General features: G+C 34.5%; 2 protein-coding genes across 4 annotated transcripts; one reads left to right on the top strand and one right to left on the bottom strand.

The window, feature by feature from the left end:
* Nucleotides 1–39: 39 nt before the first annotated feature.
* Nucleotides 40–18,043, top strand: LOC106136746 (uncharacterized). 3 transcript variants are annotated; one of them, XM_060945378.1, is made up of 8 exons: nucleotides 40–206; nucleotides 7,661–7,733; nucleotides 8,400–8,597; nucleotides 9,363–9,476; nucleotides 11,946–12,088; nucleotides 12,620–12,733; nucleotides 13,271–13,424; nucleotides 14,895–18,043. In XM_060945378.1, exons 1-8 carry the CDS (start codon nucleotides 175–177, stop codon nucleotides 16,212–16,214), a joined length of 2,148 nt encoding a protein of 715 aa, XP_060801361.1. In that variant the 5' UTR covers nucleotides 40–174; the 3' UTR covers nucleotides 16,215–18,043. The 3 variants fall into 3 exon arrangements, with proteins under 3 accessions (XP_060801361.1, XP_060801360.1, XP_060801359.1); XM_060945377.1 differs by lacking the exons at nucleotides 40–206; nucleotides 7,661–7,733; nucleotides 8,400–8,597; nucleotides 9,363–9,476 and adding an exon at nucleotides 10,533–11,578 and having other exon boundaries at nucleotides 14,895–16,263; nucleotides 16,841–18,043; XM_060945376.1 differs by lacking the exons at nucleotides 40–206; nucleotides 7,661–7,733; nucleotides 8,400–8,597; nucleotides 9,363–9,476 and adding an exon at nucleotides 10,533–11,578.
* On the bottom strand, nucleotides 18,035–20,498 carry LOC106136738 (testis-expressed protein 10 homolog). The gene is made up of 2 exons (XM_013337379.2): nucleotides 19,931–20,498; nucleotides 18,035–19,644 (listed from the first exon to the last, which is right to left on the bottom strand). Exons 1-2 carry the CDS (start codon nucleotides 20,288–20,290, stop codon nucleotides 18,070–18,072), a joined length of 1,935 nt encoding a protein of 644 aa, XP_013192833.2. The 5' UTR covers nucleotides 20,291–20,498; the 3' UTR covers nucleotides 18,035–18,069.
* Nucleotides 20,499–20,950: the final 452 nt, after the last annotated feature.

Here is a 20,950-nt window from a genome sequence, read left to right as displayed (position 1 = left end):
CACATGCCATACCACAGTTGACATTGACAGGTTGGCCATATTGATTTCAAGGGTCACGTGATCAAAACATCAGTTTTATTCAATATGGCGGTCAAGACTTTTTGCTGAACGGTTGTGTTTTGTCATGTTTACTTTTGTGATTATTTGAAGTGGATTTTTCATGTGAATACTAATATGATATCGGCGATTATCTCGCGGTTGGTTATGTGAGTTTTGCACTGGTTTCTTTTTTGCACTAAGTTCAATTAATTTTATTGTGACGTTTCAGCCAATTTATTTTTACATCTATTCGATCCTTCCTTTGTTCAGATCTGAACAATATTCGAGGCAATATGCAATTACATAAAAATGGCGTGCTAAATAATAAAATTTAATTATTTCTGCTCTTACATCAAGCTCCTTGCATTGTATCTTGCTTAAATTTTTTTGTTGACATTTACGTCTACTTTCATCATCACCAAATCCAATCCACTCATCGTACTTTGTTTGTCCTTGGTTTTGAAACGTAGCAATTTCACGTTTTAATAATTGCTGTGTTTGATCCTTTTTAGGACATTTTCCATCCATTCCTCCATTTCTTCTCACTAGAATCTACAATTCGTCCGTAACTACCCAAGAGATTCCACAATAATTTTGTTGGTATGTCTATGTACCTATCTGAAATAATATTTGTTGCATTAATTATATTAATAATTTAGGTAAACTCAGAGCTGTGAAAGACTGGTTGTGATCAATAAAATAAATTAGATAAGCACTAAGAAGTGACTTTGTCTTTAAAAACCAGTAACACTTCATAACATCCAGTTTTACAAATGGCTACTAGTATTTTAGTAACAATCAAATAAGGTATTCTCCCTTATTCTTCTCCGTCATATGCCATATCATTAATTGTAAACTCTGCAGATCTCTCGAATTATCTTTCTTTGACATAAAGTTTAGCGCTGCTGTATCCTTAAACTTTCAGCTAATAATTGGATTGTAGTTTATCCAATAAACTTACAATACCGTTCAATGCCCCCGTCCCGGCCCGCCCCAGCTTCGCATGGATAGCATTCATAGATATAAACCTACCTCAGAAAACCTTTCCAACATTTTAAACAAGAACAAAATCCGTCTTTACAGATTAGCACATACATACAGACAGAAAATGTTTGTTTTTTATAATATAATATTTAGTGATTAAGTTAGTTGTCATATTTTATTACAAAATGGTTTACATAAAGTAAAAAATAAAACAAATGAAAGGGACCAGTGAGAAACATTTCAAACAAAAGAAAAAAAATTGGATGGGCTTACATTTGTGATGATTTCTAGGAAGAAATGTGTTAGTTATTTGTCAAAGAAATGTTAGGTTGTTATTTGTGCTAAATCATTGAGTTCTTAAAGTTTGTTATTTTATTATGTGATAGTTGTTGTGTAGTATGAGATTTTGAGTTTATTATTATATTTTATTTTTGTTTTTAGTACAGAGAATTAGACTCTACTTTGCATCTACCTTTAGAAATAGAAATTCATAAAAATTGTGGAAAATATCTATTTGCAAGAGCAAAGCCATGGGGAAAGCTATAATAATTTACATAAATAATTTTAGGTGCTTGTGTCTTCTAGTCAAACATTTTTATTCACACTTCTAATGCTGGCACATTTCCAATCATTTTTGACTTTGGGATGTTCCATTCTAATATTTGGCACACCAGCAATTATTCTTTTATTCACTCTCAGACAGTTTCCAACTTTCTTGAAGAGCAGATTGTTCTTGTATAATTTATAATTAAACATTGACTAGTGAAAAATTAGAAATAATACAAAATCATATTCCCTGGCGCTACCAAGATCGCTAAGCACAAGTATTCCAACAAGAATACATGAGTGCAGTCATATTTTGAAACATCTCCAGTGGCGTATCTAACAAAGCAACTTGTTAGCCGCGGAATTCGTCATCATCTGTGTCAGGGCATCCCTGTACTGCCGGGTGCTATTTCGGTAAGCCTCGGCCGTTCGCCTCTGGGGTGCAGCAAGCTTTAGTCGAACTCAGAAGCGCTTTCCGCCTGCGCCCGCGACGTTTTCTATGCAACAAGTGAAGTGCGTTGACACCTAACTGTAGTGTGATTCATTTACGGACTTTTTTTATTGGACCTCGTTTATCGAAGTGATAAGTTCCGAGTGCGCTATATCTACCAGCTACACGTGTGTGCGCTTGTATACCTTGACTCCGACACATTATGGTCTTATTGAAATCACTCGTCTTGCCTTTTTAAGCGCAGCCTTGCCTGCATTACGTGTACCTTTACCCAGTTTTACGGGTGACATTGTTAATATTTAAAATGTCTTATCGTACGAAAATCGATATTCGAATAACGATATATTACGAAGATCATGTTGTAGTTATTTATATATAAGTGGTATGTAATTTTTTTGCCGTTGCTTTATTATTATAGAAAAGTCTATTCATGCAATTGTCTTATTTTATTTAACCTTTAACCAGAATCATAAATGAGCATGTCGAATATCACCAAACAAAATATTTATATAAAATACAAAACCACTTTTTAGAATTTAAGTCTATTCAAGGTTAGTAGGTACCTACCTTTATCTAATTCAGCAATATGAATCATGTTTAGTTTTTGAAAGTTGTAATGATGTAGCAGCACGGGCAGCAATGTAGGGTACACAATACGAAAATAACTATGGCATAATTAGCGCAATGGCTACTGAACGTGTGAACTGGATGTACAGTGGCATGCATTATATTCCCTTGATAAACAAGGGTCTCCGTCATACCAAACCCACGAATTTTGAACATTGCGGTGCAAAGTCATACCCAAGTTCTTTGTCTTGTAAACTGTTCAAGTTCCGGTGATTAATCTGTCAAACTTGCTGAGACTGTTTCCGCCGAGACGCTCCCATATTTGTCTATCTATATGGCTGTGGGCGGACAATTTGATCCTATCTTCTATTTGTTTGTCTTAGAAACATCATTTGCACTTCACGGTTACGTTCACCGAGACTAAAGACAATCAAGGGCCTTGACGAATTCGTTTTACCCCGATTTCTAATGGCCTCACTGTGCAGTAACAGTAGTTAGGGTAGGTTAAACTTTAACAAATTTGCTGTTTCTTGCTTGTCTTTTTCTCTAGAATAAATATTACCTTCATCACTATCCCCCTGACTCTTTCCCGAACGAATTTTCTCTGAGGAGTCGGGATACCATCTGATATCTTCGGTCCAGAAGTACGAAATACTGAGTGACTACCGTCACGTCTGAACTTTGCCTAACCCAGTTTGGATCATTGGCAGTAAATATAATATTATCAAGGATGTTAAATAAGTGAACGCCTTGCTATAAAAACCACGTCTATTTGTGCGTCTGCTTTGAAATTTAAATGAGCAGTTGGATGCACGCTTGACCGCATATTGCAATGTGTTGAATAGGAAGTAACGTTTTGTTGTTTGGCTAGTTATAGTTATTGGTATCAATAGTTTTATGTGTATGATGCATTATTACTCTTCGCCGTGGGACGTGTGCTTTAACCTAACTTGTCAAGTAATGTGAATACTATATGAAAAGTGATATTTTCATTTGAAAGTCTTACTGATTTGCGTGTTTGTGCCATATTAAGAAAATCCCAAAATGTCTATATGTGTATGACCCTTCATCTCTATAAATATTCTTTTATTGTTTACGGTCACTTTGCTGGTCTTATTCATATTTAATTCATCTATTCTGAATTTCGTTTTAAGACTAAACAGGTAATTAATTTCTATACATGTTCTGCTGCTCGTTTCATCGACCTTAAGGATAGAGAATGAAGAGGCGGCACGATGCACGCTTCGGGCCATATTTGGCGTGTAGCAGTACTCAGTCGTTCAGAATGAATCCATAATGTTCATTGTCGGTGAAGCCGGATGCCTCAGTAACGTACACGGAATTTAGGTTAATTTTATATATTTATAAATAAGAATATTTAATAATATGTACTATATAGATTTTGGTTTGACTTCTACAGCAATTTTTATACCCTTTTCATTTTGGGCGCCCATTGCATAAAGAATGATTTATTCTGATAAGTTCCTTTAAACTCCTCAAAACATTTCAATTAGAAAACTCGTTACGTAGTCATTAGAAATAATCGCACTCGTAGTTGTTTTGACATGTGCGTGACTCATGCAAGATCACAATGGTTATCCTTTTGAAGCTCATCCCGAGATGGTTTAAATTTTATTCCTAGATGCCCAATTAAACATTAATGAGCATTTTAATTAAAAAAAAAAAACATTAAAGTTCTAAATCATACTACATAGCTACCACCTGTGTATGTTTTCATTTATAAGTTTGATTTACCTAAAAAAACGCCACATGACGCATTAAGCAATTGTGTAAAGTGACATTGTGAACAGATGAACAAAATGTGCCTGACCCCAATAACAGCTGGTAGGTCATCTACTATGCATTAGCTCTCAACTCCAAAACAAAGGATTCTTGGATGAGTCTTCAGGATGCACAATGCAAATGCATGAACTGTATGCAGGTACTTGACCTACACGATATGCTATCGCCGCGGGGGAGATATGTATTTTTGTAATGTAAGCCTACATGCGTCTATAGTTATAAGAAACCATTTTATGAGCCTATGATTTATTTGCTTTGGCAGCAAGAACATCGGATGGGATATCGACCCCAAAAAAAAAATCACTAAAGGTGTAGAACGTGGCAATAAATTTTGTTACTCACGAAGTAAGGATAGTCTTAAGTTTCATTCCTTCGTGCTTACATTTTACCATTTTCTACGTATGGTAGACAAGCTATTACTGTCGTCATATAAAGGCATATTTTTCATTGGTGGTTTTAAATTTCGACGTAAATGACATCATTTGCTCAACCCACGTAACATTTATGAATTCGTTGTAAAAGTTTCGAAGTATTTTTGACTTGATAAATTATGGCCATTATTTAGAAAGTGGGTTATGTTGAAAGGAAATCAGTAATATTTTTATACTAAGTATTGATCCTGGTGTTAAATGATTGAAGTTGGTAAATCAATACACTGAACTTTGTTTACGGTCCGATGAGTTTTACGCCTCATTTCACATTAGTAACTTGCGTCACTATACCGGTACTTGTAATAATTGTTTATCATTGTGTGTTTTAAAATAATGATCTCCGGAGGGTTTCATAATTTTGGCGCTTAATTGTTGACCTCTAAAATTTTTGTTTTCATAAAATACGTGTGGCGTTCTTCTCAAGGTAGTCCTTGATCCCTTCCTTTGTCCTTCCAACTAGAACCTGTAAAAGTCACGTTCTACATTACCCTTTACGACCGGACTGACGTCATTGCTGAAATTTTCATAAACAAATGTCTAATCTGGGACCATTTCACTTATTTGGAGCATATGGATCGTGTTTCTTTGCCTATTTATTTTGAGATTTGGCTATAGGCGGTTGTGAAATCAACGTACACGCATGTTCGTTCCGCAAGATGTTCTCATTTCGTGTCCAGGCGTTCCACTTGGCGTGATATTAAGCAGGTATCGTCACTGATATTCCGGTTAATTGATTTTAAGTCGCAAAGTCGGCGAAATATGGTTAGGCTGGGTCTTAGAAGATACTGATAGAATGACCAAGTCCACCAAATCTTCAGTACTCTAAATATGGGGGAAACGAGTATGTAGAGCAATTCAAAAGATTTACATACATATAAATTGCCTTAGCAATTGAAGTTGTAATAATTTCGATAAGGTTATATTAATAACTATCATATATGGGCATTCTTTTTCAATTATTCGTAAAGCGATTTTACAAGCAGTACCTTCACCTGTAGCAAAGCAAAACGCAACTGTTAAAATAAACAAGTTATTGACAAAGCTAATAATATATTTCTCTTTTATGAAGACAATGTCCATTCGTCCACGATTTAAGAGATCTATATTTGTAAATTGACGTCCGGTGAAAATGCTATCTAATGTCTATATGCAAAAAAAATCTATTCTATCTCTACTAATCAAAAAATCTTTATTGTTCGAAAGTAACCATTTTCCTCGTGGACCAACTGGTCGTCTATGCAGCCTTTTTGTTTCTGTATAGTACATACCTAGAATAGATATACATACAATAAGAATGCAATTGGCTTGTTTATTTTTAAAGTCGTCCAGCGTAGCTAGATTCCATGTCTGGGCAGCTGTTGCTGTCTGTATAACTAGATTCAAGGAGAGGGGTAGAGCATTTTAAATTGGCGATGGTTAAACGATGTCGTCTGCCATTTATAATTTATCATTCGTTGAAGAACTGCTTTGGTTGTTTCTTACTTCAGGATTTAAAAAGAATAACAAACGTATTTGGCGTTCGTCTATTCCTCATCACTTTATATTGAGGAATCTTCAATCGATAAATTTATATTTCATATACGACAAAAAATTTCATTTTTTCGACTGTAGTTTCACGCTTGTATTCTGTATCTAATTCCACCTTCTATTTGGAAAAGCCGGAATAGAGCATTCCATTTTTTCTTTTGTTGTCCGATTCAGTATTTAGTGGTAACTCGTTATATTGTCACGGACTCTTGCACTTTACCGGACTGTGCACATATAGAATGAAATTTATCGGATAATATTATTTTCCAGACTGAATTGTCGGCTACCAGGTTAGCTTAATGCTTTGTTGAGGCATTTATGCAGTTTCTAAATACTTATCAAACTGAGAATCAATCTTCTTCCTCCTGGCTTTAGTCCCGGTTGCATCCTCACAACTCTGAAGAGGAGCCCGGGGTACGCCTTTGACCATGGATCCTGGATTCCGTGAGTCAGGTTTTTACACAAAGCAATTTCCATCTGACTTCCGCAACCTTTGCAGATAAACCTAACCCGCATTGGATCGATCATGGTTACAGATCCAGTTGCCTGAATGTACTGGTTTCCTCACGATATTTTCCCTCACTGTAGGAGCATCTAATATAATATAATTTTCGTAACTATTCAGAATTGATTTAGCGATAGTCCAGTGATCATTAGCATGTAAAACAATAAGTAGTTTGTTATTCAAATGTGTATATCTCTAATGTGTTAATAGCCACGTATCTAATCGCAACAATCAGTGTGCTCACTGAACACCGTTATTGATTCACAATTTAGAATACAGAATCACGCCAATCATCCAGATACATCTTAACTCAGTCTCATCAATTATACTACAAGCGAGTGCACGTGTATGCAAAACAATACAGCGCACTTGGACGGACAATGTTATGAGTAGTTAAACAAATCGCCAAATCTCATGATGTTCCGTATCCATGGAGTCGGGTCGCAAGCGTTACCGTGACGACAACTATCGCCTACCACCGCTTAGTCTCAGCTTGTCCAGCGTCCGACTCATTGTCAACCAGTTGGAGGCTGAATACGCACGTGTCTCTAACAAAATCCAAGAAACCAGCGGCAGCGAAATCGTCAAATACGATCCTAACATCGATGAAGGCTACGACGATTACGATGACTCCCTTCTTGAACACCCGAGAGGACGAGTCTGGAATCGGTTCGCAGTGAATATATGGATCGCCCTTAGCAAATGCATCCCCAGTGTTAGCTTGGGGAACTTTGGTGTCCTAGCCGTGACGACTGGAATATTCGCCCCCAGAATGATCTCTTATTTGGTCGTGTATCCGTTTTGCAGATTGGTATTCGGGACCCTCTACCCGGCTTACGCATCATACAAAGCTGTACGGACGAAGAACTTGAAAGAATACGTGAGTGTTTATTCCTTTATTTGTATTTGTTGGGTGAAAGGAATGTTTTCAATGTCATATTGAATTGGATTTAAAAGTAATGGTCAGTTAGATTAGATGTGGCCTTGTTACGGGTGCATGCTCAAGTTGTTTGAAACGCTTCAGTTCCCGTGTGTCCTTTACCTTGTTCCCGACTTCCTACGGCTAATTGGTGGAGCGTGCTTCGTGCTCGTGCTCATATTGTTTTGTGCTCATCTTTTGTTTCATGTGTAAATGAATGTACTTACAATTGTTCATTGTTATTGTTGAATACTTACGGTATTTCCTCCTCCAAAGCATAGAGGTTTTCTATTTCGAGGCGTTTTACTGCATTTAGATTTTGCGTTTTTATTTTTTATTTACATTTACATACATTATCCTGTTATCGTTATCTTTATGTCAATAGACTTGTCTGACTCACATTTTTTTAACTCAATATATTATAAGTAACTCAGAAAATATATAATTTGGTTCCTCTTTCATAATCTGGTAAATACAAATAAAACCTACTTTACCAATTTAATGACTGGAACGCCATTGAAATTTAGTATGCACCTACATTACCCACCTTATTATGATTCAAAGACTTTAAAGAAGTAGATATGTAACAGAATATATATTATAATTTATGTTTAATACAATTTCCAGGTAAAATGGATGATGTACTGGATAGTTTTCGCCCTGTTCACATGCACAGAGACGTTCACCGACGTGTTTCTGTCGTGGTTCCCCTTCTACTACGAAGTAAAGATAGTGCTAGTCCTGTGGCTCCTGTCGCCTGCTACGAAGGGATCTTCCATTTTGTACAGGAAGTTTGTGCATCCAGCTTTATGCAGAAGGGAACAGGTATGTATTGGCTTGATATAACTGTTATCTGCGAATTGCTACGTGTAAGAGTCGTCATGGTATTACATCAGGTGTTATAGTTACAAAAAAAAAAAACATATTGTATCAAGGAAAGGGAAGGTAGAGATATCTTGCCACTTGCCACGATCACTGCATACTTCTTTTGCTTCATCTACTTCAAAACATGATTGATGAATAATCGTCTATTGAGTATTGAGGTATGAATGTGAAGTAACTTCACTCGCCTACAAGAAAGGTTAAACAAGAGTTTATATTTAGTGGATGAAACTCTATGCAACGTATGCAAATGCCATTTATTGAAATCACACACACCCACATTCTACATAATATGTCTATTATTTGTTTTTCGGAAAATTTGGTTCAGTCTTTATACATAGCGAAATTTATCTTTGGCGTTGTTTTGGCGACGTACCAAAATGATCTTATGTCACTACTGTTACAATGTGTGACGGTTTGTTTTAACAGGAGATTAATGTGTTGAGAGACAGATATGTATTCAAATTGCTGGGTTTTAAATACATTGATGATGCTTTGTGTGGACAGAAAGACAAAAATGAAAACAATAACTTAATGAAAACAATTACTTTTTTCTACTACCAGAACGCGGTTTAATGTAATCAAGTGTTAGTAAATAAGGTTAGATTAGAACCTGTTAGATTTAAGTAATTCGACCAATATTTTTAAATACCTACTTAATCATAAAGAAATATATTGATATTAACATAATGTTTTTGCAAATTTCAGGAAATAGATGAGTACATAGCGAAGGCCAAAGACCAGGGTTATCACACTGTGCTGAATTTGGGCACGAAAGGAGTCAACTATGCTACCACCGTCATTATGCAGACTGCCATAAAGGTAAGCAGATACAACTCTATATGGACCAAACCTTTAATAGCATGCACAGTTAAAATAATACAAATAAAGACTTTATGTTTAGCCTTTTAATATATTAAAGGTTTTCGTGGAAACAGTTTTAAAATTGGAATTTGGATGGTTTTTGGCATATAACATTTAACAAAATACAAATTCACGAGTTCCATATTTTAATTAGATTTATATCATGTGTTAATGAGTCAACGAATGAACTAAGTATATTTTTATCAGTATTCCATGTAAATACTCAAGTAAATGATGAATTTTCGTTGTCTCGTTATTTTTTTGTTGTCGTTTTATGATTTATTTTTGGCATTGTTTACCGAACACTAAGACGAAGGTGTGGCATGTTTGATCACAAAACCTGTTTATAACAAGTGCGTATTTTTTTGCAAATATCTGCTTTCACAAAGTGCTAATTTTTCACCGCTTTGTATCCATAGCAAATCTGTTAGAAACAGTCTAAAAGCACTTATCACAAACAAGCGAACAAACAAAACCATCCGCTATGTTTTGTCAACAAGCATGGCCACGTCGGAGAACATTTTGAAATTCCTCACATTTTTTTACACCGCCGCTAATTTATTTTCTTTTTAATTTTATTAACACGCTTTTTTAATTTCTCCCCTTCCCCACCTGTCTTTTCCAAAATATCCTTTCTTGAACCACGCAGAACCTCAATTTGCCAACGCCCGAGCAAGACAAGAACGTTCGGGGCAGACGAGCCATAGCCGATCGTGACGTCACGGATGGCTATCAAGACATGTACGACGATTTGGAATACCAGCAAGGTGGAGAGAACCTCCCAGGAATCGTAGAGATAGTCGAACTAGACAACGATGCTCCTATTCAAGATGTCAGTGGCGATGGTGATGTCAATGACCCCGATTTCGTACCCGGCGCGGCTCGTAGCCGAGGCCAGGTCTTGAGAAAGCGTAATGTTGGGAAGGAAAAAGAAAAGAAGCCCCGTAGCAGGTCTAGGGGGCGCAAGACCAGAAGTCAATCTGCCAAAAGCAAAGAAGTGATGGTCGACTAATAGGCGATTTCAATAATTAAACTGTGATCTTTAGATGGTTTAGGGAAACTACTTTCGCATTGGACTCGTAATTTTCAGTATATCCGTAATTTCCGACGGTTTTATTTTTTATGTTTTGTACTTTCTTGCCATAATACTGGCTATATATATCTTTTGATACCAAAGTTTTCTTACCTTTTTCGATTTAAATCCATCCATATGCATCACATTTAAAAATATATCTTAATATCATATCCTCTTTGTTTTGCTGTTTGTTCCTGAAACGCGCACAATCTTAGTATTGTAATATTCCTGTAAAATATGAAAGTATTTTTGCACTTGTAAGTCAAGGTTTCTAGACAGCGGGCGAAAAAGGTTAGATTTTTTAGTTGCGAAACAATACAACGACTAACTATTTCGCTTGAATTTTCGTCCATTTTTAGAATTTGTGTCATTACAATACATTTAGGTACTAATGTGTTATTTAGGTACTTTATTTTTGTCCAATATTTGTTGCAATCGTATGAGTTGCTCAACGAGCAATTTCAATTAAAAAAAGTGATCACGTCTTTGATTTATTTTTTTCCTCGCCTATTTATTTATTTAAACTTGTGCACGTTAAATGTGCAAAAGATGGATTTTATGCCATAAGGCATTTTCTGCCAGTGGAACCTACACTGATATCTTCGCGTGCTTTTAGGAAATGTATACTATCAGAACATTTATTTTTTGCCTTTATCAATATTTTTTATCTTTCAATTATTTTACTGATCACAACTTGATTTACAAGTGTGCGAACCTTCACATAGCATGACGTGTTATTCAAAGATTTAGTAAATGTTTAGATATAAATATTGTGAGCTTGTATGTTTTGTGAAGCGCGTTAGGCGCTTTAGTTTTAAACGTGTGACTGACTTAGCTTAATTCATTTTGTATTTTAAAATAAACAGTAAAAATAATGCGTACATTTTCATTTATAAATAGTGCAGCTTAAGCGACAGGCTTAGGTGTCTAATGCATGCTTTACCTGACAAAGCTTATTGTAACAGTCACAAAACTGCTGATTTGTGTAAGTATATATTTCTTTTAATTTTTATTTTAGTTTCGTTTTATGACTCTATAGAGAAAGTGGTCTACTACGTAGTAACGCCGTATCTAAGTGTGACCGAAGGAAATATTAATTTAAAGAAAATTTTGTTTAAAAGCTATTTCTCATTAGATGTATATTCTCAACACGTTGCGACCGTTTTAATTATCAACTAAGTCTATTACGATTTGATTATTCATCGTAATTGAACGTTTTTTTGCCAGATTACGGTCAAAATCATTAACGCTTAGCAAGTTTATAAAATTACATTTCTTTCTGTGATGTCTATTCAAATAATTATTCAAACATCGAACGAATAGGTATTTTAATTATTTGAAACTCTATACAGGGCGGCGGAGGTCTAGTCCAACAGTTGCGCAAGAGTTACAGTCTGTCAGACCTGACGGAGTGCGATCCAAGAGAGGAGAGAGGAACAGACGAGGCTGATGACGTGTTGGGAGAACCAAGACTTGTACGACGGGGCGTTAAGAGGTACTTACATATATATATATATAATCCGCGTCTTTATGCCTTTAGGGGTAGACAGAGTAGAAACAGCCTGTTTTACTTTGTTACCAGATCCTTAGAAGCTTGCACTAGATGAATATGTCTATTCCCTTAGTCGCCTTTTACGACTTCGGGACCGATATTGACTAAAAATTTAACATGGAGATAAAAAGACCTTCAAGGAAAAATGGGAATTTACCGTGGAGCTGCGGTTTACAGTTTGTGTATACAGTACCTGGTTCAATTTTAAATTCTTGTCTACATGATGGGCGATTCGCGAGTAAATAAAAAGAAAGGGTTTTTTTGTTATCGAAGGGCAAATCCTCTTTATGGACAACCTCCCGGTCTTCAGCCGGAAGAGTGTAGGACTCCCGGCACCATATATGCCAGCCTACTAAAACCCCTACGTTGCGCCCTTCCTTTAAAGGGCATCATTGAAGACTTGTACATGCTATCTCTTTCCAAGCTTCGTCCGGTCCAAATTCAGTTATAAATAAGATAACATTTTCTTTACAGTGGGCCCCGTCGCAGTGCTTCTGAATCCAATAGCCGTTCACCAATGTACTTCCCGGAGGTGGATGTGGACGTAAGGACCACCAGGTCCAGTAGAACTGATGAGCCAGATTTCAGGTATGCACCAAATTTTGATTATTATTTTATATCTACGTGGGTAGGAAGTAGGTATCACCTAATAATCGTAAACGAAGTGAAGACAGCAATATGAATCCTTGAAAAAATCTGCTAGATTTTTGTCTGAGGCTTGGGAGCGACCCAAGAAAATATATTGGTAAAAGTAGACTTTGAAGTAAGATAACAGTCCATCTCTTTACAAAATTTTATCATAATTCCTTTCGTAGTTCCAAAGTTTTTCTCTTTGCAATACTTATATGGAAATATTGTCAAAATTTTAATCTCGTCTCGAAAAAAAAATCGTGACAAAACCTGCACATTCAGGCAACTGGATGTGTAACAATGAATCTAATACGGGTAAGGTTTATCTGCAAATGTTGCGGAGGTGAGATGGAAGTCGCTTCGAGTAAAAACTTGTCTCACCCAATCTAGGATCCATGATAAAGGCATACCCCGGGCTCCTCTCCAGAGAGGTGAGAATGCAAAGAGACTAAAAACAGAGGGACGAAGTAATTGAGGACAATAATTGTATTCCAGCCACATAAAATCCAGCGAAGACATAAGCTCCGGGTACTCGAGCGCCGACAACTCGGCGTCGCTGACTCGCGCGGGCTCGGTCGGCGCGGCGCGAGCTCGCTCCCGCACCGCCCGCACCACGGTCACCACGATCAAACGACCGCAAGCCGCAGAGGTCTGGTAACTTTGTATTGTTTGGGAGCGTTATCATCATTATCATAGCTAGTTTTTCAATAGGTGGTACAGTATTTATGATACTACTAGTATACTGAAGTCTAATTTTTGTATGGCGCGAAAATATTTGAGCATATCAGCCTATCGGAGCGCGCCATTTGAACCCGTGAAAAGAAACTGTCCGCAACGTGCGAGATAGCAAGATTTTGTTTGCTTTTAATTAACTTGTAATAAGGTCGTTTTTTATTGAGTTTAATTCGGCAGTAGGTTGCGCTATTCTGTGCTGTCGAATATTGTCGATGCCGGTGTATGCAGTGTAGGCAGCCAACAATTTTGAAAATACTGATAGGCCTCGTTCAGCTGTATCCAGTGTAGCAGCAAAAATCCACCATTGACACTACTTTTGTCTTTGGCCCTATTTTTTTTTTTCTTTCGAATATATTTATTTATTTATCATTCTTACACTATCATTACAGGATAGCCCAGTGCTATAGTATAGCTTTATAAACTTAAATCTGGTAACTAATTATCGTTAATGATATAAGTATGAATTCACTAAGAGTGCAAAAAAAAAAGTTTATCTCCACCAGCGTACGCGCCAGTTGCGACTCCCGCAGCAAATTATTTGCCTATTGAAAAACTAGCTCTTACAGACGTCTGAAAAAGATTAAACCTGTCACAAACTACAGCCTGTAAAATATAATTTCATTTGTATGTTAATCAGTTTTGAAAAATATGTAACATGACAGTAATTTTTTTTATGATTTCACCAAGTGCTATTTTGTAGTATAGGTACCTACTATTTAAATGAATATAATATAGATATACCAACAATGATTTAAAACATTACAACTTCAGATTATAACGTTAAATATTTACACTAAATTATAATTATAAGCATTTTATGCTCGTAGAAATATAGAATCATTATTTTCTGACGGGATTGAAATTCTATAAGGAAATGATGTGGTGTTAATGCTTGCAGAAAGTTATTTAATTGTTTCATATATTCAATATTATATATAAGACGATATGTTGGGTTGATCAAAATATATATTGTCGGTGGTATAAAGATGTTTCAGGGTAAGATTGGTGCTGGATTGGATGAAAAATCATAAAAAAGAATAAAAGAATTTTTACAAAATTTAAGAAAAGGAAAGTAGCGTATTGTTGGAATGGAGTGCTCAATTAAAAAAATAAGTTATTTCTTGTAACTCTATAACAGTGCAAAATTTTAGTATTCACATTTATAATAATCAGTTTCTTTATAATCATAAACAATATTGGTGGTGGTAAAACATCTTACTGATATATTTGCAATGTGTAGAATTTGTATTTATAAATCACTCACAAAATCTTATTGCTAGGTTTCCTAGTGCATTTAAATTTTATATTGCATTTATTAGGTTATTTTCTTTTTAATAGGTAGGTTACCTTTTCTGATTTAGACTTAAGCCGTTTTTATTTAAAGGATGACGAAGTTATCATCGAGGAGCTACACGACGACGATACTTTTGAATTTGCGAATATGCCCCCGCTCGTAAATGTCCCTTCTCCTCTCTTTCTATCCCACTCTGATCCCCCTTTCTTATACCAATATATAGGAGATCAAATTAAAATAATTCAAGTGCTAGGTGATTTACCTCTTAGTTTGAATTCTAACAAACAAACTAACAATACAGATCAGTGGGACCAAAATGTCGCGGCGCATGAAACTACGACTCAACGAGAATCAATAGAAAAAGAAAATATTAAGATTGATAATGTACAGAAAGAACCAAAACAGGATGTTGAAATCACTGCAACTATTATTCAAACAGAACATTTAAAAGAAGATATTAATATTGCTAATATTATTGAAAGCCCAGTACTTGAAGTTACAGATAGAGAGATAGAAATTCAAATGGTCAAAAATAATGACAAATTTGTTGAAGCAACGAAAACACATGATCTTGGTAAAAAAAGTGAAAAAAATTCAACTTGTTCGATTGATGAAGAGAAGATATCACAGCTCCCCAATGCTAAAAAAGAAGAATCATTAGAAACTACGAGTCTAGATACGTCAATTAATGAAAATGATTCCGCGGAAAGTGATGACGAAGCTTCATTCGGAACACCAGATAATTCTCCAAAGAGCAAAAGAAAAGCAACTAAGGGTAAATATGGTAAGGCTAAGGCACCTCCTCCACCGCCTCAAATAGAAGAACATAATGAGATTAAAGAGGGCGAAGAGAAAATTCCTATAAGTACAACTTCTCAAGAAAGTTTGATTGATATAATTAACAGGCTACCTGAAAATGCTTTAATGGAATCGGGAATGTCTAAAAGCCTTCAAGTAATTAATCCAATAGCAGAAAAGAAAAGGCGACACAAAGCGAAATCGCCAGCTAGGATACCTAAAGCGCAGAGTTCTGGTATCGGAAAATTATTGCAGTTGCCGACTAAATTAGCTTTTTGGCAAAAATCTGATGAGAAGGCAAAGTCCGATGGGTTATCAACGTCATCTGAAGATCATAGCAGAAGATCTTCGACTGTTGATCGAATAGCTAAGGATGAGTTTCAAAGTTGTTATGATATCAATAAAATTGTAAAAACAGATCATATTGAAGATGACCAAATAAGTTTCAAAGACGCAACAGATTTTGATAACGAGACGATATCACAAAATATAATTGAAAAGAGTGATGCACTGCAGAAACTTATTGAAGCAAAGTTAGAAAGTCATCCAGAATATAAATTTGTCCCATTGCATGAGGAAATACCGACCACTTCGAAAAGCACAGACGTGTGAAGCCTTTCCATAGTCCCGAGTCCTTTTATAGAAAGCAGAAGGCGAAATAGTATGTTGATGGTTTCTATTACTTGTGCTGTCCTTTTGTAATTTGATGAAGCTCTTCCATTATAATCGCAATGCCGCTGTACTGTTACTTACAAATTAATATTGTTATTGCTGATTTATATTTTCCCTATTTATAACCCTATTAACATTTTGTAATATTTGATACTTTGTTTACTAATTTTGTTAATATTATTTATTTGTAGTGTGATGTGTGCTATTTGTGTTATATATATAATAGTCGATTTGTTATTTATTGATTTTTATTTCCTTGATATTTTTTTCAATTTAATAACTAAATAAATATGCTGACTACTAAAAATAAAACTCGTACCGTGCTGTCCTTTACTATATAAAATATAACACTACTTATATAAATGCATGGACAAAACCATGAAATAAGCCATATCAGTCACGATATTTCTTTGAAAATCCTTGTTTACTACTTAATGAAATTAGTTTAAAACAGCGGGTCGGCTAGTGTTTGCTATTTAAAATGCGTGGCAGTTAGTGATATGTCTGATATAGATGCTTATGCTTTTTTTTTCAATTAGTTTTCAACTTTTTAATTTTATTTTCAGGCTATGCTGTCGGCCTCGGCTACAATACCGCGCGCAAAAAAATCTAATAAACGGAAAACACAATAAACATAAATGACTATGTAAATATCATAATAAAAATTCTGCATGCCTACCCATTCCATGTAACAATGCTTAAAACTTTTCTATCGTTATAAATCAATTTGAACTTAAAACGTGGTTATTTTAAATTTATCAAAGTGTGTACAGCTGTACCTATCTATCTACGCCATTCTAAATTCTATTTGACGGGAATATCGAAGAAATTTGTGTTTATTTTATGAATCGTATCAATTCGACGTTATTATTTGAGCCAAAATTTGCCAAAAGTGCGACTGCACAACGTTAGATGAAATATTTTTATTGATAAGTAGTTGTATTTGTTAAACTTAGTTGGAAGAAGAAACTAGTCCCTAATACTTAGTTACTATGAATATATAGCTTCAATGAGGCTTCATATCGAATTTGAAAGAATGGAATGCATGGTCTGATTCAGTATGATAATAATGTAGACTGCATTGTAAGTGTTGTACATAAACGCGCATTGGTCATAAGAAGCAATACTAAATTGAATTTGTTCAACTTCAGATAAAAAAATATTTGTTATCCACTTATTGAATTTATATGAAATGTAACTATAATAATGGTTTTATGAAAACTTGTATGGATATCGTTTTATCTATAAAAAATCCATTATTACATACAATTTGCTCATGCTTAATATTTATACCATAAGTTATATTAGACTAAAAATGTTATGGTATAATTTCTATAGTAGCTTGAATGCTGCTTTGAACTTAGTTCATTCGTTTGTGGTTAAATTATTGCAATGTTAGTAGCCATTAAATTGTGATAATGTTACCAAACTCACAAAATGTAGGGTAATTAAAGAATATCAAGAAGGCAGAAGTGAACATATTATATTGATGTTGTGTTAGATAAAATCTCCTTCATGTCGTCTGGTTCCTCAATTTAAGTTCCTTGACGTTTTATACTTTGAAAAACATAATAATTATTATTAATTTGGTGCATACAGTATATGCAGTAGATACACTTCTTAATTATATATATAATGGGATGTAATAGCATTTTATACTGATTTGAAGTTACCCTTTGTGTACCTATTGTTTCATACATTTACTGCTTGGGTTACATTTGTATCTACTTTGTGTTTGAGTTTATTGAAACAAATAAATATTTAAATTATGACATGTTTTTATTTACAATAACTTTTACAAAATACCTCCAGTTCTTAACCTTAATGTATCAAAGATATACTTGCCGTAATCACTTTTGTACTTGTTATCTAGTAATTGTTTTTCCAATAAAGTAAGTGATTCATCATCCCAACATTTAATCCAATAAAGTATGGAAAAAAGTTTATGATAGCTACTTGTATCATTTGTGTAATCAGAAACCTTAATTAAAGGTAGATTTTCAATAATTTGAACCAACTTTGACTTAACAACTGCATTAAATATTTTGTTATTACGTATTGAAAACAAGTGAATTATATTAATTGTCTGAATTGAAATAGATTCTTCCAATAAAATAGCAGGCAAATTCTTGAGCCATGTTTCATAAGAATCACAAGAATGAAAATGGGTCAATTTTTCATTTAGAGCTATCTTACACAACAGTGTGAAAATGTTCTGTTTGAAATTATGGGATACATTTTGACTGAAATAAGTTGCTATTAATTTCTCGAAAAGAACACCTAAAATAGAAAAGTTTTTAGCCCAGCCATCACAGGTAAATATGGTTTCCAAAATCATAACTACATAATTATGTATCAAATCGTTGGTATTGTGGCTGAAAGTCTTCTCAATGTAATTTAAAGTTGACAAGATATCATTTTTTTGATTTTTCACATGAATACTTGGATTCAAAACCACAAATAAATAACAAATTTCTAAATTTTGAGCCACTAGCTTTGGGTCAGATATTTCATCTTCAAAGGGTAGATCATTATTAGCTTTCTTTTGTTTAGATCTTATATTAGTAACATATGGAAACGCCTCCATAAAATTTTGGTTAAATTGGTGCTTGTATTTTTGAATAAAATAAAATTGAAATTTAGAGCTAGGATTCTTTTTGTTTTGGTACTGTACAAGATCCCAAATCAATGAAAACACATTCAAAACATGTTTTAATAAAGAAGCAGCATCTTCATTGATTATTGTCTCAATGTTTTTCTCAGAATTAGCTTTTGGGCAAACCTCCAGCCAAGTTTCAAAGAGCAGCGGTACTAATGTATCTATATATTCTTTGAATTTCTCAACTTCGTCCACAACAAGCACATTTTCTGAATGTTTTGCAGAAAAGCATGAAATGCAGCAAACAGAAATGTAGTTAGGGTTAAATAGTGAAAAGTTGTTTTGTGTATTGCTATCATATGTTTTTGTTATTTCAATTTGCGACTTATCCTTTTTACCAGTGGTGTTATGATTTATAAATATTTTAAGATAGTCTTTTAAGCGATGTAGGACTTTAACTCTCCATTTAACACTTGTGATCTTGCTACCAAGGTTAACTGTCAATGTTCTTCCAGGCTTAGAATCAACTCTTAACTTTGATATCATATCTAGGAAATTGGGCACAATTTTATGGAAGTCTTCTGCCACCTTTTGTGGTGTATATTGAACAAGTAAATCAAGGAACAACAATGAATCTTCCTGTATCCTGTTATCTATATGGGTCATAGCACTTCTGAGGTATGTTGACATGATGTCAAAGAAAGGCTCAATTTTTTCTATATTTGTCTTCATCAATATTGAATGAAGAACCTTGAAGGATTCATGTCTTATCTGAAATCAATAAATAATATTAAAATCTATTCTTTTAAGCTACAAACTAAATAACTCTTAATATATTTATAATGACAGTTATCCAGTTGAACTGGCTCAATTGGGGTGAGGATGTGATAAATATATAAAGTATCCAATTTCTTGGAATAAATAATATAGCTCCTTTACATTTAAAGCATTTTACTGGCACTATTGTCATAGCTAACCAATCAGACAGGTATTATAGAAGCATGTAATCATTCCACCTCCTTTATTAAATTTATTTTAATAAATGAAGTTCACATACCACTTTTTCTATATTCAGAACCAATGGAGATACTCCTAGAACAAGTTGTCCAAGGTTTTGGTCCAATACTTCAGGGTGTATAGTTACAAGCTCTTTTAGTCCATCCAAGGCATCTGTACGAGAATTAGTGTTGAAATGATTTAAGCGAGATAAGAGTTCTTTTATATTAAGCTTTCTAGCGGACAGTGCTTCAGATACGCCATGCTTTTTCAATTGTTCCTTAATAACAATCTTTTTAATCTTGAAATTTGTTTTTGTTACATTTGTGCCTTTCGGTAAATCCTTTTTAGCTTTTAGTTTTGTTTTGCTTTTCTCGGATTTTAAGAATTTTTGATGTCTAGTGGCTCCTGTTTTAGGCATGGTTAACAATGCTTTATTTGAGGTGGCTCTTACTAATATTAAACCTACAATTTACGGATCTCGGAAGTGAACAATTATTTACATAAGGTAGTTTATTTAATTAATTTATTATTACTCCTTAACATAATTAAAAAAAATAGCAGAGCCATCAAAAACAACATAACCTATAAGGGAGAAAGACACACCGGCCAAGCAAGGCCAACAGTTCAGCCGACATGGCAGTGACACTTGACAATGACAGCAATATACATCCCATCATTTTATTACGGCCCTGGATGCCATCAATACTTGCCAAATTAATTTGTGGCCTATCAATGTAATATTACCATAGAAATAATAATTAGCCCGCGTGCCAATGTTAAGACTTATGTCTCTTAACTTGGCATAGTATAACTACGCTGAAACTGCTTTTATATTGCAATGAGATCTCAATCTTTAATAAAAATTAAAAATATTTTGAATTGCTTCTTATGTCTTCTTCTTATTCATCTGATAAAATTCTATCTTTTTTTAATTAAATTGATAAATTGTTGCCTTCGACAACTTTTTATGTACATATTACACCCAGAAAGACTCAGGAGTTTTAAGTTTGGCACGCTGGCCACCCCTATAGCCTTAATCCATCATCATGAGCGAGCAACTTTAATCTTTGATACTGCC

This window comes from Amyelois transitella, chromosome 8, assembly GCF_032362555.1.
Source record: "Amyelois transitella isolate CPQ chromosome 8, ilAmyTran1.1, whole genome shotgun sequence".
In the NCBI taxonomy this organism is placed as follows: Eukaryota; Metazoa; Arthropoda; class Insecta; order Lepidoptera; family Pyralidae; genus Amyelois; species Amyelois transitella.
Note: the sequence above shows the minus strand (reverse complement) of the source record. Positions and strands in the feature narration are given on the sequence as shown.